The sequence below is a fragment of the Buteo buteo genome, chromosome 14 (assembly GCF_964188355.1).
Source record: "Buteo buteo chromosome 14, bButBut1.hap1.1, whole genome shotgun sequence".
In the NCBI taxonomy this organism is placed as follows: Eukaryota; Metazoa; Chordata; class Aves; order Accipitriformes; family Accipitridae; genus Buteo; species Buteo buteo.
The window spans coordinates 3,745,916-3,769,196 of record NC_134184.1 but is presented as its reverse complement, the minus strand read 5'-3'; the positions used below and the strand labels follow the sequence as shown (position 1 = coordinate 3,769,196).

Here is a 23,281-nt window from a genome sequence, read left to right as displayed (position 1 = left end):
AACTTGTTGGCCTCACTCATGGCACTGGAGCACATGGGCTTCAGTTTGGCCGACAGTCAGATTTTGACTTCTCTCTATGACTAGTTCTGCTGAATAAATCACTTTGTCAGCCCTCACCTCTGCAAAGCTCTCACAGGAGTTTCATTATGATGATTTCTTGACCAAAACAAAGGTAAGGATCAATGCAGAAATATTTATTCTTAGAAGCTCACAGTAAAAAGTTAAAGAAAAATAAGCAGGGCACTGAGTTCAGGTTGCTTTCTTCATATGTTCTGCAGACAATAATATAAAAAGACAGCAGCAGGAGTGTCTAGCAGAAGCTATAAAAATAGCATGTATTTTCACTAGCTAGAAAACCAGTCAGCTCTTTCAGTTGTTAGAACTGCTTTACATGAAGAGACGATGAACATCTGGAGGGCAAGAGTGTATGGAAAGCAAATTTCATTGCTTAGTATCTAAAAACAGTTGAAAAAAGCAAACAAAAACTGGAAAGGTATGAATATACAGATAGACTGCTTCAGCAAACTTCATGAATATATACACCACAGGTTGGTAGCAAAACCTTTTCTTCCTGTTCATCTGATTTCAACAGAATGACAATTAAAAAAACCCCAAACCTGAAAATGAGTTAAAATTTGCAACCATACCCAGCACTGCAAGGAGAAACATGTTATGTGTGAGAGAGAAAAAAACACCTAATGGAAGATTAGGTTGCAGATCTGACTTCTGTATTTAGTTCTGGAAAAGTTCAGTGTACTGATCATTTTTATCTCTTTGCCAGTGTGACTTCCATATTGGAAACCTAGTTTGTGTGAAAGCTTTCTCTCACATCACGAATTTCAGCTATAAGTATATACCTTGGACACAGAAAGACTGATAATCTATTATTAGAAGGACATTTTAGTCCAAAAGAGAGTAGTGATCATTCCCAGAGCAAGAGCCAACTTTAAGAAGGAGAGACACCTTGAAAGGTTTCAAGGAAACCAGTACTGCATCCATGAATTTATGGAGGCTCTCTTAATAAACAGATGGTTGTTTTGCATATTTCCAACAATGGGAGGATGGGTAAATGCCTTTGACAATGATGTGGAGAAGTGATTACAGGCAGTAACAAATGTATGATCTAATGTAAACAAAAGACTGCACTAACTGTGTCTGGATATGAAAGAAAAAGAACCAGTAGCTGAGAAAATGGGAACCATAATGATGATGGCTGAGGGGAGAAAGGTGCTGAGCATTTTGGCAAGAAGAATACTGGAGCACCATAGTAAATAAAAAAAAAATAAATTCCAAGTATCTTGATATTGATGTAGCAACACTGGTTAACATATCATTGCAGGGAATGTAAGATGGATATCCTCAATATCATTGGCAGTGCAGTGAAAGCCTTATTCTCTGGGGAAGCAATTATTTGTAACTTTGTCTTTTAAGACCGAATGTAACTACAAAAACTTCGTAGGATACATTAAAACCTGAGAGCCACATTTCTGACATATTCCCATAGCAAATGGTGAATTGGTTCCACACAGACCAAACTGTCTTTTTCTCTGAGTGTACCTTTTGTTCCACAAGTGAGGCAGGGCCTGTATTTCCTTCTGAGGCAACCCAGGTGGACGTTGGGAAGCTCTACAAAGATCCTGTTGGATTCACGCCACACACTTTCAGAAAACTAACTGAAGTGCCAGTGCCAGGGACCTGCTATCTGATGAACTTAAGTTCACAAACAAGGAACTCGTTCTCTGCTGTGAGTGAAGACAGATGACCAGTTTTGAATGTTGACTTCCATCCTTCTTTCTTGGCATCATCATATAAGTGCCTAACCTAAATTAGGGCCCCAAACCTAGGAACTTCAGTAAGATCCCTAGTGTTACACACCATGATTTTGGGCCTCAGTAATGTAAAAGCACCCATATGATTAAATGTCAATGAAACGTGGGTTCCTAATTCATTAAAGTTGGAGATTCATGTCATTTAACTTTATCCAGTGAAAGTCAGGCATTTTGCCTAATTAGTTGTCTAGACTCCGTCTGTAATATAAAAAGAGAGCACCCAACTTGGATGGGATGAATCATTCCCTGGAGGGTAATTATGACTACAGGCAAGCGCAGATGACTAGCTTAGACTACATGTCTAACTTTTCGCATGGCTAACAAGGTGACATGAATCCTACCTTTTGACATTTTAGAAAATTCCAATCTTTATCTAAAAGAATGACAATTTTTTTCTTCATATATAATTGTTCCAAAACTTGAGGATAGTTGCTTCTACACTTCTGCATGTTGGATTAACTATGAAAGCATTAAAACTTTTTGTTACGCTGCTTACTGCATAAGCTCACAGAATTCTCATGATTTATTTTTTTCAGTGTAAGTCAGAAGATACGCTCTTCCTTCTTAAAAATGACTGCATTTTTTAAGTGCACATAGTTTTTTATTCTTGGGAGACTTCTTTTGCTTGGATTGAAAGTGTGAATCTAATTGCTCTAAGTTGGATATGAAAAGCACAGACACTGGAAGTATTTTTTAACTGCATCAAAATAATAATTGCATAATCAACAACTGATTGCACATGAATTTAAGACTGAAGGTACAAATTGTGCTTCTTCTCTCCAGCTTACAGACAAACAAAACTGAATACTATAGCAATCACAGAAAGGAAATTTTATGTTTGCTCTGTGGATATAAGTTTTGAATTGTCTGGCATGTGAATACTACTTTAGTTTAATAAAAATTCTAATTGTACAAGCAACTGAGTATCTGTGACCCTCTTAAAATCAATGGGATGCTATGGTGATCAGATTCCTGCAACACTGGAAAAAATATTTTATTCTACTTAATATAAATGTCTGATTTGAATCTTTTATTCAAATTCACTCTACTTTAGGGAAAAATGTAGAAGGACTCAGCACAATCTCTTTAGAGACTAACTTGCTTTGTCTTGACTGACATTAACCAAAATTTCACTTCTGCATTCTTGAGTGAAAGGGGAGCAGTATCAAATTCATATTTAGAATATTTGTGCCAGAATTATCTTGTACAATGTTCAGAAAACATCAGATACTCTCCCTTTAGATAGTAGGAGGCCAAAAGTCTCATTATAAATCAGGGATTTTCTAACCTAAATATTAAGTAGAGTAGTAAAGAAGCAAAAGTAACTGCTTAGTGAGAAAAAAAAAAAAGGTGTTAATTGCTAATTGCTGTTCCCCTGATGACAAACCCCCAAAATACAGGGCAGATTTTAAGACCAGAGGGATTAACATCTAAAAATGAATAAATTTCTTTATTTTTATTCTTTTCAAAGACCTCTGTACCCTGCTGCTGCAGTTCTGGACAACTAGATGGTAGTGGACTCCAGTATAGACCTCCCCATGCCCCCATCACCACCACCACCACCAAAAAAAAAGAGTATTATGGAACTAGATTCTATAATAGTTCTGCCACTTTTGATGGCACCCAACTCTCGATTAACTTTCTTCTACTGCAATTGCTCCTTCTTATCAGACAGACTGCCTAATGGTTTTCCTTTTATGCATTTGCTATGAAAGTCCTGTCAAGACCACTAACATTTGTTGAACTGCCTCTTTTTTGCAAAGCTTCTAAGCATTTCAAAACCTGACCCTGAACCACTGACATCAAATTGAGCTGTTGGGACACTAACCGTTGTCAAACCCAAGAATCTATCTCAACAGACAAAACCAGCAAAGAAGCTATCATTATGTCCAAGCTTCCTTGTTTATAAACATTTCTGTTTTCAACATCAAATAGTTCAAAGTGGGATTTAAAGAGAAAATTAACACGGTAAACATCTGTTATTTTTAAAAGCACAGAGGTCAATTAATATAATTCTAAAGGCAGGACTTTTTTTTAAATATATATACTGTAAGTAGATATATATATATATGTATGCAGCCTCCTGTGTTTGCTGCTTTGATATGGATTCAGGGGAAAAAAATCTTGTATATATTTAATGGTGTGGAGCAGAATTGGAGGGAAAGGAGCATGTAATATCCCTACTGCATATTCTTGTTTACACCTCCAAGAATTTCTGTTGCTAGGTAGTAAGGCATGTATTGTGAAAATATTTTTAGTAATGAATGCCATCTGTACTCATGTTGTGAGTGTGCACTGGTGAGCACAGACAGCACATGTGTGATATGACAGAAATCTGATCTTCCTTAAGAGAATATTTCTTTGAAGCAGCAGAACTACGCTTATGCGAGATTTCAACAATTTAAAGTGGATGGATGTTCTTGACTGACTTGAGGGGCCTAAGCATTAGAACAGACTTTGTTCGATACCTTGCTGTACGGGGAATTTATGTATGAATCCAGAGATGGCACTTCTAACGTTTTGATTCTCCAGTAGTAAAATAGGGACACAATAATCTTGTTTGATATAAGCTGTAAAATAAACCCTCCAAAGTTACTGAGGTAAGTTGGGGTTGTTATCATAAGCATATGGCAAAACAAGAACATTTTATATTTTAATACTGTTAAAATTATATATATTTTAACAGTGGAATTCCAGGAAATAGGATTACAGGAGTAGGATTACATGGCCAAGGAAGTTATGCCACTGCTTAGAGATGCTTGAGATGCTTGCTCTTTCCCTTGTGGAAATACAACTCAGTAAAGTGGTGTCACATGTGGTTTTAGCCACCAATGGGTTTATCCTTTGTTATTTGCAAATTGCTTCCGAAATCCCATTCAGATTATGGAACATCAGAGGCGTAAGAATGAGTGCACTGGGGGTGTAAGAATGAGTGCACTGGGTTAGATCAAAGGTCCGTCTCACCAGTACCCTGCCTCTGACAAGGACCAGCAGAAGGTGTCTGAGATATAAGAACAGATCAAATACAGAGTAATTTTATTTCCTGCATGCTTTCCTAGCCTTGACAACCTCTGGGACTGAAAGCTACATCTAACGTATCAGCCCTTACAGGATTTTCATTCCGCTAATTTGTCTTAAAACCAAATCAACTTGATTTGATTGAGTGCCCTCTCATTTTCTTAAAGTGGAAGAAGTAAAACAGTCTTCTCCTATTCAACTACTCACACCTTTTGTGATTTCATATAAATAACTCTGTCTTAGCCTCCTCTGTCACGTCATTTACAAGCTGAAGATCATCCTCATTATCCTTGTCTGTACCTTTTCTAGGTTTATTATATCTTATGTTTAAAAAACACGTGCAGTATTCAAGACATGGAAGCATCTTGGATGTATACAGCAGAAGAGTAAGTAATATTTTCACTTGTGTTTAACAATTTTCTCTAATTTTTAAAAATGTGTTTGCCTTCTCTTTTGGTAAGCACTTAACTGACATGATAGTGAATATGAACAACGATTCAAAATCTTTCTGGACTGTGATAGCTTAATTAAAGCCTACATTCACATATCTAGCAGGCTTCTTCTCTATGTGTATTTATTGACATTACATATCATCTGACATTTTATTTCTCAGCCACAAAATATGAATACTTCACAGTCAGCTTTAGTTTTGCATGCCTCTACTTACTTTGCACCATCAGCAAACTCTGCCACCTTACTATTAACCCCATTTTGTAGATCATTTATGAATACTGAGCAGCACAGGTCCCAGCCAAGATCACCATAGACCTCTACTGGTACCTCTCCTCTATTATGAAAAACAATCATTTATCCCTATCTTTTGTTTTCTATCTTTTTGTCATTATTCCACAAATCTTTCTTCTTAAATTGTGTAAGCTTAGAAGGGATCCACTTTGTGTGGTACAAGGGAAGCTGGGATATACACATGAGCAGGAGTGTCATACAGATGTCTTGCTGTAAACTACAAACTGTGCTGCAGAGGAAGGGAAGATGATTCATGCTGCTAGGGTGGCTTGAGGATAATCTCATTGTTGGCTTAAAATTTTCTTGTAGCCACCCTACAAACAAAATGTAGCTCCCTCAAAACTGCCCTCCAAAAGTATCTACTCCTCTTCAGTGACTAGAGAAGGAAACCTGCATGAATATTTCAAACTGCATATACAACTTTGTAATGTATTAGTGAAGTGGCATGAATTCTACCCAGGTGTTTAAAACTCCATAACATTTTTAATCAACTTCACTGGCTGCAAAAGCTATTTCAGGGAGCAGGTACAGTAGAGTAAGCCCAAAATGGAGTAATCAGCAAGGTAAAAGTGAGTTTCTCTGTACAGAATGAGGCTATGGGAATTCTAAAAGTTTACAAAATTCTGTCAGGGAACAGAAAAACATAAGAAATAAAGCCATGTTAAGGAGGGGACATAAAACTAGACAAGAACACCACATATAAAGGCTTTTATACTAATAGTAGAACCCTAAAAAATAACATGATTGGACTAGAATTCCTGTTACTAAAAAACCCACAAGTCTGACACAAAAGACATCACAGAAACTTGGTAGAAGTAACAAGCAGTAGGATCCTATAGAATCAGAATGTGCAGAACCAGGCAACATATTATCCAGACTGACAGTACACTGCACCAGTGAAAGACTGGTACTATTCGTTACAGAAAATCTACAGCAAATAAAGTGAATAAGGTAAATGCATATACAAACAGCATAGGATCCCTCTGTCTTGAAACTGCATGCCTAACTGGAAGAAATATTCTGCATACATGTAAATGAGGATTAGAAAGTAATCTCAATATGCAAAGTAGTATTAAAGGCCTAAAGACAAGCTGTAATAATAGTGGGAAGCCTCTGTTTACCCTCATGTATGTTTAGCAAAGGGTAGAAGAAAGAGATTAACTTTTTACTCGTAAGTGACTACTTGCTGAATTATATAGCAAGAGAACACCTAAGTGAAGAAGCACCTCATGGCTTAGTACGGAGCAAGATCTAGTTCATGACATAAATATCAAAAAGCTATTCTGTAACAGTGCTAAAAATGCTCTTGAATTCAGAATTTTTTTTACAAGTAGAAGGTCAAACCCATCTACTACATTGAATTTAACTTAAAAAAATAATTACATAAAATCATAAAACTTTTGGAAGGAATTTAAATGAATGGCCAAATGACAGAAACTGGGAGGTGGGGTGTATGGATTAACTTTAAATATCCTGGTTTAGAAGCACAGAATACATCTACCACCTACAGAAGAACTTCAAGAAGGTCAAAAAGGCCAGCAATGTCAACTGGAGTGCAAAGAAGGCTTTTAAAAGTAAATGGATATGTTTCAGAAAGGGAAGGCATATGTTAAGCAAAGAATAGAGAAAAAAGCATAAATTCTGGCAATTTTTTTATAAAACAATAATATGGCAGAGCATGAAAGATTTTGAGGGACTACTTCCTAAAAAAAAAAATCTAATAAGGAAGCTTTTAAGAACATACAGAAAGCAGCAAGATCTGCAGAGAGTTCAAAAGAGCAACAGACTATTAATTGAGAGTGTTCAGAAAAATAAAACCAAAGCAAGAAAGCAAAATGAATTGTGTCAACCACAGAGGAGGTCAAGGAAGACCCTAAACTGTGCCAAAAGATGAATCTCCAACAAAAATGTCAGGAGAAAAGCTTTTGGAAGATAACTGACACAAGGTCAATTTGTTACTCTCAGAGACTTGATAACACTCACTCAAGACTTCTAAAGGATCTCAGATATCACAACGCTGACATACTAGCAGTGGTGAATAACTTGTCACCTAAATAAACTCGGTAGCTAGAGAAAGGGAAGGGACAAATGTGACTAACTTTAAAAAAGGGTTTCAGGATAGAGCATGGGAAATTAGACACTAATTAGTCTGACTTCATATCTAGGCAAATTGATAGGAATGTAATAACAGTAGAATTAGTAAATACGTGCGAAATTTAATAGGAAAAGTTAACACTTAACTGTTGTAATGGAAAGTCATGCTTCATAATCTGTTAGAGTGCTTTGAAGCAGTCAAACAACATCTGGATAAAAATAACTCAGTTCATGCTATGTAGCTGAATTTCTAAATAGAAAGTCCAAACTTTATCACAAAAGGTGAAAGAAATCAAAGAAATCCTTTCAGTTTCTTTTTAACTTTGGGGCAACAGTTTATGGAGAGGGCACAGAAGACAAGAATAAAAGAGAAGGAAGTTCAGCTTGTAGCTGATAGATTTCTTGTGCCTAAGATTAATATCATCCCCATAACTGATGCACTGAACACCACAGAAGGGGCCTCACAGGAAAATCAGCAGGATCAACCTCATACCTGGAGGTTAAGTAGCGTGTTAGGGTTAGTCTGGATTGCGGCAGAGGATCAGGATTATTGGACAGACATATGGTGACTATGAGCTATAGCACAACCCCTTTTCACGTGACATGAGCTATCGTGGAAGACTTAGAAGAGAGGATGAGACCTCAGAGGTGGCAGAAGATGGGAGATGTATTGTGAATTAATGGAGCTGTAAGAATACAAAGAATGATTCTGTGCTTAAACCAGCTGAATTGTGTCTTGGAAAAAAGAGATTCTATTCCTACACGTGCCTGTGGTGCTAAGTAAATCACTTAAATTAATCTTTTACAAGTTTTATCTTTGTTCTAGATACTTATGAGGGGTGCCATACAAAAGTCAGGAAGGAGCTTAAGTTGTGTCTTCGTAGCAAAGCTTGAATACCGTGCAATAAATAATGCACAGGGATCACACACTGTACAATAAAGAGAAAAAATATCGACTACTGGCTTATTGAAGTGAGCTCTGTCTACTCTTTGCACTAAGTGAGGTGAGACTTTTGGAAATAACATAATGTAATGATGTAATTAAAAACTGAATCATGATGCATATCCTTAACTGAATTTGCACTGCCAAATTCAATTCTAAAAGTTTACTAGCTTTTAAATACATTATTTTACAATCTTCCTTATAATCTCCTAGTCATTTAATGTATTTTTGCTTTAATTTATTCATATTTAAACACATTTACTGAACAAACATGAATGTCAAATGTTTACATATCATTTTACATTTTAGAGTACATTGCAAATATTAACTAATTAGTCCCTTCCGAAGAATCTGAAAGATAAGTAATATTATTTTTCTTATTAAGTTCAAGAAAAGGAATTAAGTCATAATTAAGAAGGACACATCCCAAAAGGCATTATTAGCTAGGTGTGATTTCTGGCCTAAAAATATTCTCCTTCCTTCCTTGAAAATCATTCAATATTTCATCATCTGAAAATGCCCTGGGCCTCAAGCTTTACAGCTATTAAAGGCAGGGAAAAAATGCAAACATGAGGATGGAAATACTTTTGATAGCATTACAGTTTCACCATTTTCAACCAATCAATGTCTTTTACATTAACAGTTTGAATTATTTGACTTCTCCCTTGGACCATCATTCAGCTTTTAATTATAGATGTCAAAAATTTTCCTGTGCAGCAATACAGATCTATTTCTTTATAGAAATGGTCTTGATTAAAACATAACAATTACCTCACAATCCTCTTTCTTCTTACAGTCCATTTGTTTTAGTGGAGAATTCAGAATGTGATTGAATTAGAAACTCTTTCTGCTTTACCTTCTGAGATAAGACAACCAATATTTCACTATAATAGTGCACAGTCACTACCAGCACTGAGCCTGTGATACCATCACATTTACCCCACAGGAAAGCTTTTCTGTTCTAGACACTTAAATCAGTTGTCCAATCATTCCAGTAATTCCATATGATTCAGCTCCAAGAACCAACCTCTTACCTCCTTTTACCTTAGGTATTTTTAAAACATGCAACACCTTGTAAAACATTAATTTGTTTGGATAAAACACCAGACGAGAATACATTCAGTAGTACTAATACTCTTGGAAGAGAGCAAGCATAAATACAAGTGAAGCAGTGTCAGCCACCTTGGACATCTTTGTATGTCATAATGGTGTATAATGCATATATCATTGTGCCAGTCAACCAAACCGGTATGTCCAATGGCAAAGTAGTGTCCCCTGATTAAATACCCACTTGGGTCATGGAAACAGGCTATCAGTGTCATCACGGTGCCACACTGCATGGTAGCTAGAAGGTCTGGTGACACATGCAGCCATTTTACTCTGGCCCAGCACCACACTCATGTAGTTATGCTGCTGCCAGTCTCAAATCTATCAAGTTGAGGGACTTTTTTAAAAATTCTATTTATGTCTTTTACTTGAGTGTGCTTTACTGCTATTACGGAGACAGGATTCCTACCAGGTTAACAAGATTCCAGGCTGACACAGTGGCACGCATTGCAAGTGGTGGCCTCCCACCATTGCTTTTTGTTCACCAGTTCCAGAGTGGGCTGCTAAAACACAAAGCCATGCTGCTGCAATTTCATAAGCAAAGGTGTAGACTTTTAAAATTGTTTACAAATCAAAGATGCTAAGTTTCACAGAAAACCCACAGGATTTTGTACCTTAAGCTCTTCACTTCAGAAAGTTGATTTGTGCTCCTAATTCATGCAGACATTATGAAAATGTTCCTCTAAGATTATCAGTATGATATGACATTGCTTACCATACATCTGAGCCATTTTCATTTCAGGTCATTTTACCTCTTGAGACTGATGAGAAAAATGAATAAACTTGATTTGGTCTCCTCAGTTTGTGTACTCAAGACTGTCTGGCCATCCCAAAATCATCTATAAGATCTCTCATTTCACTTATGTGAGCTGATCAACTGAAATCCAATAATTATATTTCTTTGTGGCAGAAAATACCCACCCTTTTAACTTATTTCAAGTTTGCAGTAATACTGATATTTAATACTTCAACAGCAAAAGCAATATTGATTTCTGTATTGAATTCTATAAAGAAGAATTTAAAATAACTATGTAATATTCTCATTTGTCAGTGCCCTGAAGTAACAGAAGATCGGGAAGCAATATTAGCTTGACACATTCTACATATTCAGTGAGCGCTCTCTATACAATATCTAAATCCACAAATGAGAATTGTGTAGAAAATGAACAGAACAAATATAAACAAAACAAATGAATAAACACATCATTTTAGTTTTAAAACTGAAAAAAAAATATAAAAGGAAAAATATGGGAGTGATTATTTGGCACATTAGTTTCAATGTAACAGTTCAATGTAAAATAACTAAATTGTCTGGGTGATTATTTTTCAAGAATTGAAAGAATATAATTCTACAATAATTGCTGATGCACCTGAAAGATGAAAAAAACCAGCAAATGGGCTATAACCCAAATATTACAAAAAAGGTTCCCACATATTAAGCTCTCAATTTGCTATTTCATGCATGAAGTAGGCAAATGTTGATGATTTTGCTCCTCTTTGCGCAGATTAAAGCACAGCTATATATTTATGTAAAAGCTACAGATACCTTCCTCTTTGGTGGTTTGTGTACAAGATCAGAATGGCCAACGTGAACTCTCTAGTTACATTTGTTTTATGTGATTGTCATTGGGTATCAAGCGTGAGAGAATGGCTTCTTGGTAATCTTGATCCTCAAATCTGGAGAATCAAGCAAGCCAGATAACTTTGCCAAGTGTCTTTAGCATTCACCTAACATTTTCAACCTAGTCCCCTCTACCGCTTCCTGTCTGTGGGTCCTTGACAGTAGGTCTCCCCTCCAGAGGTTCTATGGTGTGCTCATAAAGTATCATATAGAATCACAGAATGGTTTGGGTTGGAAGGGACCTTTAAAGATCATCTAGCCCAACCCCCCTGCCATGGGCAGGGACATCTTTCACTAGATTATAAGCAAAAAGATGTCCTAGCTGTGATTTTAAAATGATTTTAATTACATGACTACCTAAATTGACTTTCATTGAATATTTAAACCGATTTCTAAATCTCTTTTACAATCTCTTAATTTCTACCTCACATTGTGTGATGATCAACTATCTAAAAAAATATTGCTATTCTCTTCAACATTTACTGTTTTGTTCATTTTGATGACGTTGTTTCCCATCTTTTACCATAAAAACACCAGTAAAGTAATGCTTTATTGAAACTACTTCCAAGCACAATAAAAACATGTTCTTACTTGTTTAAGTTTCTTCAGATCTTCATCAAGTTCCAAGTTGTCCAAAATAACAGCAACAAACAAGCTGAGTAGAATCTACAAAACAATTGCAAATTATTTATTAAAGCTCGTCTTCATTTTCTTAAGAAGTACTATGAAATGACATGAAAAAATGAGGGTCCTACTGATGTAAATGGGAATCTTGCCTTTGACATCTGTCTGCTAGCCATTTTGCAAGAAGTAAATTGTTTTTTAGCTTATCCTACAATTATTATATGAATTTTAAAATTCTGAATTCTAGGTTTTATGACCAATGCATTATGTATGTTTAACAATATACCCATATAAAATGTATTTCACATGAAAAGAAAATTAAATTAATCGGAAATAATTAAAAAAAGGAAACACAAAGTAGAATCCTAAAACAGCTCATAAAACTAAGGTGCTTTTCAATTAAGGTGTGAATTTTTAGCACAGAGGCCACCTAACATTAATTTACTTTATGGACTGGCTTAATGCTCAGGGTGCCTCTGTGCAAAGTAGCTAACTCCACTTTGAAAGAAAAATAAGCTGCCTCATCATTTGCATGCATTGGGAGCCACACTATAGGAAACTCATGCACTTTCAATTACTATACATCAAATATTGTGTAGATATGCCTCTACAAGGAAGAATCCCAGGGGAAAAAAAGTGTATATCAGATTATTATATTTTCCTTGTGTAGAGATACTGACCAGAGGCCAGAGAAGCTGAAAATGTGACTGATATAGCTGAGAAGGGGAGAGAACTAGGAAAGCAAGGATGCAGGCGAGGGAGGATACCACTGTTCAGCACATATCCTCTGACAACTTACATCTTAAGGCAGTAAAAATTGTATATACATAGCTTTAAAGCTGTCAGCAACTGCCAAGGTTTTAGTCTCTGCGGTTCAAGGCAAATATCCTCAAACATACTGAGCTGCTACAGGCAAGCACCAATTTCCTAGAGATATCAGAAGGAATCTAAGCTCTTTTAAAAGAGTTACAGGCCTGAAATATTTCTGTAGTCTTGGACCACTGAGTCACAACCAGAACAGACATATCTGTCCACCACTGCTGTAAATGAAGTGTAAGTTTACCTGTCATTCAATCACACTGGAAAATTATTTCCCACCTATATGGAAGATGAAATTTAAGCAGCTTAGTACACCAGACAAGGAGTTTGGAACTCAAACTGCAAATGAGCTGGATGTCTGGACCTTGTTCGAGAGCAAGATTCCCTTTCCCTCCATGAAATATAAAGGTACAGAAGACACAGGAAGGACTCTCACCCATAAATTTATAAAAAGTCCATGTTCAGAAAAAGAAATGTTCTTTTACTAGAAAACTGGCTTTAGCAGTATGTAGAATTTCCTGCAGCTGTTCAAAAAGACATATTATATGCCACATACTTAAACGGTACCTCGTAAGGTTTTCAGTGATTTGACCGCTACAAACAGTAGAAGTTAAGGTGGCCTTCAGAATGGAAAAGCAAGACAGAATTCTGATAAAATACATAATCCCTGGCACAAACTACATCGATCCCTAACTGCTGATGAACAGTTTTTCTATCACTCTGTCAGAACTTTACAGTCTGGTGTTCTTCTTCTTTAGATACTTTATACAGTCTATGATAACTCCAGTACCTGCAGCTCAGAGCGTACTAGTTAAGGAAGTGCAGTTCCGCACTAAAAAGAAGTATAGTACTCATTAAATCTATCACCCCTTACAGTCTTGCTACTTCATGCACAGATAGGCATCAAGGCATCAAGACTTTCCTTAACTCCCTTTTCACTTTTTTTCAACAAGAACAAAAGACGATGTGCCACAAAAGAAAAGTTAAATGCAAAGTTGTTATTTGTTTAACTTCCTCTGCTGCCTTCTCAACTAATAACAGTCCTTGCTTCCAACAGAGGTTTTGTTTTTTGAGCTTCAACTTTTTTTGCCTTCTAATGTAAAAACTATTCATTTCTTTCCAAGTCTGCTTTGCCAAATGCCTGCAATTATCACTTCTCCATTCTAATCCTACCCCTTTTTTGGCTGGTGAAAGTAATTTCTTCATTTGACTTCACTCTTGTTATTCACTGATGGCTGTTTATTCTTAGAACTCTTCTATTTGGTTTTAGTAGCAGCCCAACCGTTTTCGTGCTCCTTTACCAATTTCACGTTATTTTCCTTCTTTAAGCTTCTTTTGCCTCCAGACAACTGTCCTACATAGCTTTTCTCTTCCAGGGTCTGAGGAAGATCTTAGAACCGAAACTAACAACTTCGCAAGGCCAAGTAATTCTGCAAAGTTGTTTTAGCAGAATTTCTTCATCTATGTAAAATTTGCATAGGTGAATGAGAAGAAATGTGTACACTCATGAAGCAAAGCAAGTACCTTGTGCTTAAATGCAAATTCCCTGTAAAAGAACTGAGGATGCTGTACTGAAAAGTGACTTGCTGCTCCTAGCAAAGCAAGTGCTTTGAGTAAACAAACGGAGAAGTCCCAGATGACTCTTTCAAAACATGAAACAGAATACTAAAATTGCTCTTACAGCTAAGTTATTCCTCAGTTCAGGTGTGAATTTTTAGCACAGAGGCCACCTGACACTAATTTACTTTATGGACTTGCTTAATGCTTAATGAGATAAAAATGGATTCCAGTTCAGACAATGTTCTTGGTGAAGAATCAGAAAAACAGTAATAAGATTCTCTACCCAGTAACTGCTTTCAAATCCATGACTAAAACTCACTTCCCTTTTGCTTTCTATCCCAAATTTCCAAGGAGTTTTAAGATCCCTTCAGCATTAAAAGTTGCTTTTCCAAACCCCAAGAACTCCTCTGACTCTTGTGAATAAATTACATGTCCTATATATCTGCTAATACATACATTTGTTTGGCTTATACTTCAATATAGTTAAGCAGCTTTAAGACCATCAAATGCACTTTACTGCCATTTATAAAGTGATCGAGATTTCAATCCATATGAAGGAACCTGCTGCACCCACAATTACAGTTGGATTATTCAGTCTTTAGAAGTGAAACAGGACATACTGTAAAGTAAAAGTAGATGGAAGCTGATGGAGATTGTATAAATACAGTTAGTACCTTATCTAAGTAGACAACTAAGCAAAGAAAGAACATGGAATGAAGAAAGTGAAAGTAAGAGTAAGTGCATGAAAAACTGCAGTGAATGCAAAATACAATATGAGAAAAAGTAGGAGTGAATTAAGGGTGTGTAAAATGGTTATTCCCCGATTGTGGTATTTTCTCTGTTTTGGTATTCAAAATACAGTACCAAGCCCTTATTGATATAGGATATCCAAAAAGCTGGTTTTTTTACCATTTTCTCTATAAAAAAATGTAAATATCCCATTTGGAATGCATACAGAAAAAATGTGGTTTTTTTATATAATCCCCATTTCCATACACATGCAGGAACTCCTGTATTAGTTCTCATTCTTTTATTGCTTGATATACTACATCATATATTTTCCATGCATTGATTTTGCAACATGCAACAGGAAAGCAGTGATTTCTAGTTAAGAGTTTATACCCTGAGGCTTTACACTTCTCACTTTAATTACTGCTGCAAAGAGAATGAAATGGAAGCTGAGGATACCATTCCTACATGATAAATAAAAGCATTTGCTCAACTCTGCAGTCATTAGAACCTGTAAAGGTACAAGACAGTTAAGAATTACATTGTTAGTCCAGCAGTGTGACTTGGATCTTATGAAGAACACCACCTCACACCAGAACAAAGGCCACCACCTTATGCCACTTGGCTGAAGGGTAAATTCTATCACATCGAAGAACTAATCCTAAAGCCCTCTATGCTGAAAATGAGCATCACAATTAGTTTTAACTAGCTGAGAAAAGTAACACAGGAGCTATGAGAATAATTCAAAACAAAGAAAAGCACAGCACATTTGCAAGTGAGGACTTACCAGAGTAGCAAAAAGATGATATAGTATAAAATAAATAGCAACTACTGGTGCCCACATATGTCCTACAGCATTCAGTGTCTGATCCATGACATCCACCCATCCTTCCTGTGTGAGAATCTGAAACATTGACATGAATGCCTGCAAGAAAAAGAATTATAAACATATTAAGAATTCACAAATTACATTAATATGGTTTTACTGACACATTCCTCAATGAGCAACTCAACTGAGCAGAATACCTATTTTGGTTTGTTTTTTAAATCTTAATAAACAAATGTATTTTAATTTTTAAAGTCAGGTGAAACGCTATTTCAGAGCTAAAGGAGAAATAAATAGCTTAACCTTTGACTGAACTGTAATCTGCAACTTGTAAACACAGTCCTAGCTCCATTAGCCCACACGAAGAGGTTTTTGGTTTCCTCCAGGGCTGACAAAATAGGAGAAATATCCTGAGCATCAGAGATCATTGTTTTGAATGTTACACTGTGTTGGATTTTTTGATTATGCCTACTCTTCTGTGTTACCTCTCTATAAATACACGTATAATAAAGTGTTGTAATTAAATGTGACCATACGTTTATGTTATCTTAATAGCAGAAGCATTCTAGGCACCCCACAGATGAGACTAACCAATACGAGGCAAGGTGCCAGCACTTCCACTCGTTTCAGTCAGTCAGATTCTTCCCCTATACATTTTGCAAATAGCATTCTTTGTGGAACTGTTCCTGTAACATTTTCAAATCCCTTCAGACCAGGGATACATGTCAAAAATAGAGGGAATAATGGAAACATTTCAACCAACTGTCTTTGGTGATAGGAATGTATGAATCCAGATAAGCCTAGAACCCAGATGGATGCCTTAGACCTTTGAAACCCCAACTTGAGCCTACAGCACAGACCAGAATCTAACTCAACGTGAACAATGTGTGAGCGTGACATGTACATCCTACACAGACACTGAGGACACTGCTCTGCCTCAGCCACAGAAGTTTCACTATGGTACGAAAGTGAAGTGTGGATCTCGATAGTCTTAAATCTCTCAGAGGCCAAACTGTTGCACAAGTTCGTTTTGCTTTTGCCTGACATCAAAAGTACTCTCTTTCCAGTCAGCAAGGATCAAAGCTGATATCCTACTGAAGTTTAATATATAACAAAAAAGTGTTAGAAAATGAAGACAGTAACAATGCAGCTTCCAGATAGTAGGATTCCCGGAATTCAGAATGTTGACACAGTGATAAAGATACATTATGTCTATGCTCAGTGTGCCTGACACCCCCAGCAACAGCAGATTAACACAATAATGCACTTGGCACAAAAAGAACAGGACTCTCCTTGTCACACCCATGAAAAAACAGTACCTGGAGAGCCCTTCACATCAACTTACCCTAAGCTCAGATGCAAGCTGGAAAAGCTGAAAACACGTGGATATATAAATGTATTTGCTTGAAAAACAATAAAATGGGTTCTAATTAATTTTTAAAGCTAAACTAACTGGGGGGGAGACTTCAAGTATATATTACTAAAATAAACTACAGGCAAGTACTTTGCTTGGGCTCCTTATCACGTTTGCAGAATTTTTCGAACAAAACAATGTCTTCTCTAAGTAGTTTCTCCCAATGCAAACAGGACCCTTAAGGTTACACCCACACCCTTAAGAGTGTCCACTCAAGCCTGTGATTTCTACCCTGCAGTGTAGGCCAATTTACTCTAGAGCAGACTGTTCATGTGCATACATACAGCACTTGGTCCTGCATCTCCCCCTGGCCCCATGTGATGTCCCTATGACCATAACACATCATTAATATTTGGTGACAAGGAGCTAGTTCCAACTATCTGAAATAATAAGGACGTGGCATAGCTTGCCACACGCTGTTTCTATATGACGAAATCAAGGGTGTACGCTACACTCTTAAAATTTGAAAGGAGGGCCTGCAAGTGCAAAGCTGGCTGGGGTGGTGTAGGAGGGCTGGGTTGGGCAGGGACAATCTAATCCGGTGCATCTTGTTATGCAAGGCACTGCATAAAAGGCACTGCCTCTTTGGAGTGCCCCGTTGGACAGAACTATTGCCCTGCCTGTGCCCAGGGACTGCCTCGGAGAGCTCGCTGGAAGCTAGAATGGTGGTTTACAACTAAGCAGTATCAGTATCTGGAGGTCAGTGCTTAAGCTCAGTGTCTGGCCCTCTTTCACTGACCACCGATGAGGATCCCAGGACTAAAGCTTTTTCTCCTCTGTCCATTATAACTAGTAGGTATTTTAAAGTACAAAAAGTGGATCATTGTTGTGGTTTCAGCCCAACCAGTAACAAAGCACCAGGTGGCCACTTCCTCACTCCCCTACCCTGGCCCCAGTGGGATGAAGAGGAAAAAATATAAAAAAAAGCTCATCGGTCCAGACAAAGACAGGGAGGGATCACTTACCAGTTATGATCAAGTGCAAAAACCACACTGAACTTGGGGAAAAAAACCAAAATCAATTTGATTTGCGACCAATTGAATCAAACCAAGGATAATGGGGAGTAAACCGAAACCTGAGAAGAGCTTCCCCCCCGCCCTCCCTCCTTCCCGCCTCAGCCCCACTCCCGGTTCTCTCTCCCCGGGGAACAGGGGACAGGGGCTGGGGTCGGTTCCTCACCCCTTGTCTCTGCCGCTCCTTCCTCCTCAGGGGGAGGAGGACTCCGTGCTCGGGCCCTGCTCCGCCGTGGGGTGTCTCCCGCGGGCTGCAGTCCTTCACGAACTGCTCCAACGCGGGTCCCTTCCCTGGGCCGCAGTCCTTCAGTCCCAGCCTGCTCCCAGGGAGCGGCGGCCATCTTGTGGGGCCTCCACCCCCTGCCCCAGCGCGGGCTTCCCCAGGGAGCGGCGGCCATCTTGTGGGGCCTCCAGCCCCTGCTCCGGCGCGGGCTCCTCTCTCCCCGGGCTGCAGGTGGGCGTCTGCTCCCCCGCTCCCCTCCGTGGGGATCAACCTCCTCCCCTCACTCCCTGCCCTCGGTACCCGCAGAGGGGTTCCTCTCACACCCCGATCCCCCGACTCCCGGCAGGTTTCCCCTCTGGAATCTGTTCTCCCAGAGGCGGGTCTGGCTCCCAGCCGGGGAAGCTTCCAGCAGCTTCCAGCAGGAGCCGGCCCTGCGGACCCTCACCCGCTACCAAAACCCCGCCACACAAACCCAAAGCAATCGTGTTGCCTCTAGATCGTGTTCAGAGGAAGAACTGTGCATTTTTACTCTGTCGGGGGGGGTCGCAAATATTTAGTGGCTAAGGGCTTTGTAAAAAGTTTGCCTGCTGGCTCTCACAAAAAAACCCACACCAGAATCAAGCTCGTTTTCTTATTGCTGCTATGGTCTGTGGCGCTCCAAAACAGACAGAAGCATAAACACACTGTTAGGCTAAGACCAAGGAGTTTGAGAGCTATTTTTACAGTTGCTTTTCAGAATTAAATCACACTAATCAAATTTTCAGAGATGATTAAGCCTACAAGTCCAAATCACTCACAAGAAGTGAAGATAAGGTGTACATGGAACAGATCGAGGCATCCAAGTGAGCAATCGCACACATTCGGAGATGAAGTTCAGCTTAGGACTTTAATTTCTACATCAGCAACTTCTTGACCGAATGTAATGCCCCAACCTTTCCTTTGAACACACAGACCCCACAGAGAACAAAGGCTAGCATAAACTGGAAGCAGCAGAGAAAACTGCTCACAAATACCTTTCTGTCAGCTAAAATCTTTGCTGTGGCCTGTGTTAGGGCAGCCCAAACGCGAGGGCTGGAATTTGCACGGTGCCCTTTACTTTATGTTCCTGCCAGTAACGTCAACATTAACGAGCAGACTGCTGACCTGCGGCCCAATCCTCCTGTTGAATTAGTGCCCCTCACAGCCACACAGGCAGACTCCTTACGCTGTGCAAAATTACAAATCCTTATTAGTGATTCCTTTCCTTACAAAAAATCGTGATGAGGGTTCTGCAAAAAAAACCCAATCCCAACAAAGTGTTATCTAGCCCTGCAGAATATGCAGAGGAAGAAACATTTGGGATCTTTAGCTAGGAGAGACCTTTTGTCGCCAGAGGAGCAGGCATGAAACAAGGTGGAAATTCAGCCTCCTTTAGAGCTGCCAGTGGTGCTTGAGGGTGAAGGAGACGACCATCCCATCGGTGCTCAGCACCGCTCCTCGGCTTCCCTTCCTGAGGGGAGGCAAAGCTAAACCAGATGTCTATAAAGCATATAGTTATATAAAATGGCCTTTCAATATAATTTAAACATTTTATTATAACATTAAAGTCCAGTATCTGACAAAACGTTAGTTTTAAGAAAATAAGGCTGTAAACAATGAGTACGTGCTTTGCACCCAGCAATCTCCTTTGGAGCAAGTTATTTTTAGCTGAAAGGTATACTTCGCACTGTTTATTTTAAAATTAATTTGAAATGCAACTAGCTGACAGAATCAACATCTGTGAAGATGAGACAGAGATTTATGCAAATGGTGATTTTCTGAATTAATTTGTGTTATAGAAAAGACTGTCAATTTCTTTGAGTATTTATGCCCTATTACTTAATTAGCTGTTTTGATGATGGAAGTCAAACTACCTTTTTATTTATAGTGGAAGATTGGCAAAGGTTCGGTGGAATCTATGAGCCAAAGCGCCAGTTCTCATATCTTGTGCAACTATTACAGGGGTGGTGCCACACAAATTACTACCTACAGTTATAATGTACTCGACTTGTAACTGCTACTTGCCCATAAAATATTATGGGCCAAATCCTAATGGCCTTATTCATGGAAGCAGTCCTACAATCAGTGGGATTACATCTGCAAATTAAGCTAACAGGATTTAGGCCAGTGCTGTGAAATGCTTGCAACCTGTTCTGCCTGTGTAAACTTACCTTTTTCTCCTAACATAGTCATGAGTGCTCAATAACACCCTGAGAGAAGAGTAGCCATCCTGTAAAAATGTGGCAGTGGCAGTGAGATTGTAACTGCACCAGAGAATTAAGACTACATTGTTCAACTTTTTTAACGGATGATACTGAGGTTGAACTAACATTTCACAACTTGAGCTTTCTCCAACTTCAAGGCTAGGAGCAAAGTCGTGATTTTGCTGAAGAGTGGGATTTTTGCTGCTGAGATCAGTTGGGCCTGGCTTTCATCTTGTGTTGACCCATTTAAAAGAAGAGCAGTATTCCCAGCTTTGCAACTTGAGACACTGAGTAGTCAGCACATGGCCCCAAACCCCAAGAGAAACCAGGGCATGGAAGTCAGACACTAACAACATGGATTGTTTTCCATACAGGGAATTGTAAAATTTCTTGGCAGCCATCTTACACCAATGCCTTTGAACAGCTCCCCCCAGTCCCCTTGCTTCCTCAGGGGGCCCAGCCACCCCCCGTCCTTCTCATGGCTCAATATGCGCAGCCCAAGAAGACGTGCAAAAATAGAAATGGCGGATCGGTTAAAAACAGTATAGCAAACATCTGTATTTTTATACTTAGCATTAGAGAGAAAGCCAGTCCATTTGGGAAGTTGCAATGGCCAAAAGAAGGGTGAAATTTGTAGCCATGGCAACACTGAGCTTGTGCCTACTGACTGTTGTCAGGAAACCATGTGAAAACATGCAATTTAGAGGCATTAGCGAAAGGAGGAGGTCTATTTGTTCCAAAACCCATACTGTGCCTTCTTATAAAGCACTTACAGTTTCAAAATCATTTTAGGTTTTGCCCATTTCAGTGTAGAAAGCACTTTATTGTACAAACGCAAAATTTAGCCTCTAGTGTCACCGTCTTTGTTAGTGTGCTTGTCCTCTCTGTATTTGTAACTGAAAAGGTCCACAGCAACAGTCCTGGTCATTTTAGGTTTGCTCTTCTGTTATGTGGGCTATGCTGGACCTTATTCTCACCAACAAGGAGGGGCTGGTGGGGATTGTGAAGCTCAAGGGCAGTTTTGGCTGCAGTGACCATGAAATGGTGGAGTTCGAGACCCTTAGGGCAGCGAGGATGGTGCACAGCAAGCTCGCTACCCTGGACTTGAGGAGAGCAGACTTTGGCCTCTTGGGTGATCTGCTTGGTAGAGTTCCATGGGATACAGCCCTGGAGGGAAGGGGGGCCCAAGAAAGCAGGTGGTTGTGAATCTGCCTTATTTTAATTATACTACAATAATTCTTTCAGGACTTTCATTGTCATTTTACATAAAAAATAAAAATAATTCTAAAAAAAAATTCCACGGTGATTTCAAACTTGCAGGTGGAAGTTTTTTTCAGAAATTATACATGGGGGCTGGGCATACCACATGGTGGTAATATCACCCAGTTTAGAGATGGAGGCCTAACTTCATTAGAAAATCTTAAGTTTTATTATATTTGTCTTGGTTTTTTTCAACATTTAAAAAATGAATTATACTGAACTCCTAATGATCCTACTGGCTGCTTTTCTAAGCAAGTTTTCCAAAATAGAAAGCATGGTGTAACATTATTCCCTGTGGGTAGGTATTTTTTGTCTTACATTTGATGGTGAACTTCCCATACATCAAGTCCAGATTGATAATTACAAAATGTTGCCGAGCCATTTTATTTGCTAAATGCATGACCCTTGAGGCTGCTTTATTCATTGTTATTTAATTGTTCCAGCCAATGCACTTTCACTAAAATAGATACATTGGATAACCAAGCTGGAATGACAGAAACAAATAAATTGTCACTGGAACGAATCCATGTACACTCAGTCTAATCCATTATTAAAGAAATGGCAGTATTTTCATTCAGAACAGTGTGCTTCAATAAATACGTTAGCTCCAATTTCCACTGATTTTCAATGTTCTGTTCTGAATTAACGCAATGCCCGTAAATATCCATTATTTATACCCAAAAGGCAAACACTTATTTTGTCAATGCAGGCAGGTTTTATAACCCTGGGTAAAACAAGCATTCCTGTACAAATCAAGAACAACCACTTTTATAATATGAAGATATAAATCATGTGTAGACATGTTTTATATAAATCTTGTGGCTAATATTCATGATTGTGCACATGAATCCTCTTTCTCTAACATGCTAGAGTACCATTAAGCCATATGCTTTGTTGTACTATCATCAGGGTGCATATGTAAAATTTCTCTACATTCCCTCAACAGCAGAAGTAGAATACCTAACCCAAAGAAAGACAAATTTCACTACTGAAGGACTACAGGAAGACTGTTACACCCAGAAAATACAATTCTTTTATCGACACATATGGAGATGAACTGCTGCATGGTTCTCAGAAGGAAAGGAAGAACGCTAATATAATAACAAACATGACAGAATCATTGAATCATAGAATCATTTAGGCTGGAAAAGACCTTTAAGATCATTGAGTCTGACTGCTAACCTAACACTGCAAAGTCCACCATCAATGGTAAGAAAATGTCTTATTAATGATAA

The 23,281-nt window shown here is 38.4% G+C and overlaps 1 protein-coding gene across 1 annotated transcript in view; it reads right to left on the bottom strand.

Moving 5' to 3' along the window:
* The window catches only part of NALCN (sodium leak channel, non-selective), a 245,834-nt gene that overhangs the window by 85,098 nt on the left and 137,455 nt on the right, over positions 1-23,281 (bottom strand). The window contains exons 14-15 of the mRNA XM_075045904.1: positions 15,876-16,013; positions 11,948-12,022 (exon numbers count right to left, since the gene is read on the bottom strand). Of these exons, the coding sequence (XP_074902005.1) occupies positions 11,948-12,022; positions 15,876-16,013 (213 nt within the window). The remainder of the gene's footprint in view (positions 1-11,947; positions 12,023-15,875; positions 16,014-23,281) is intronic.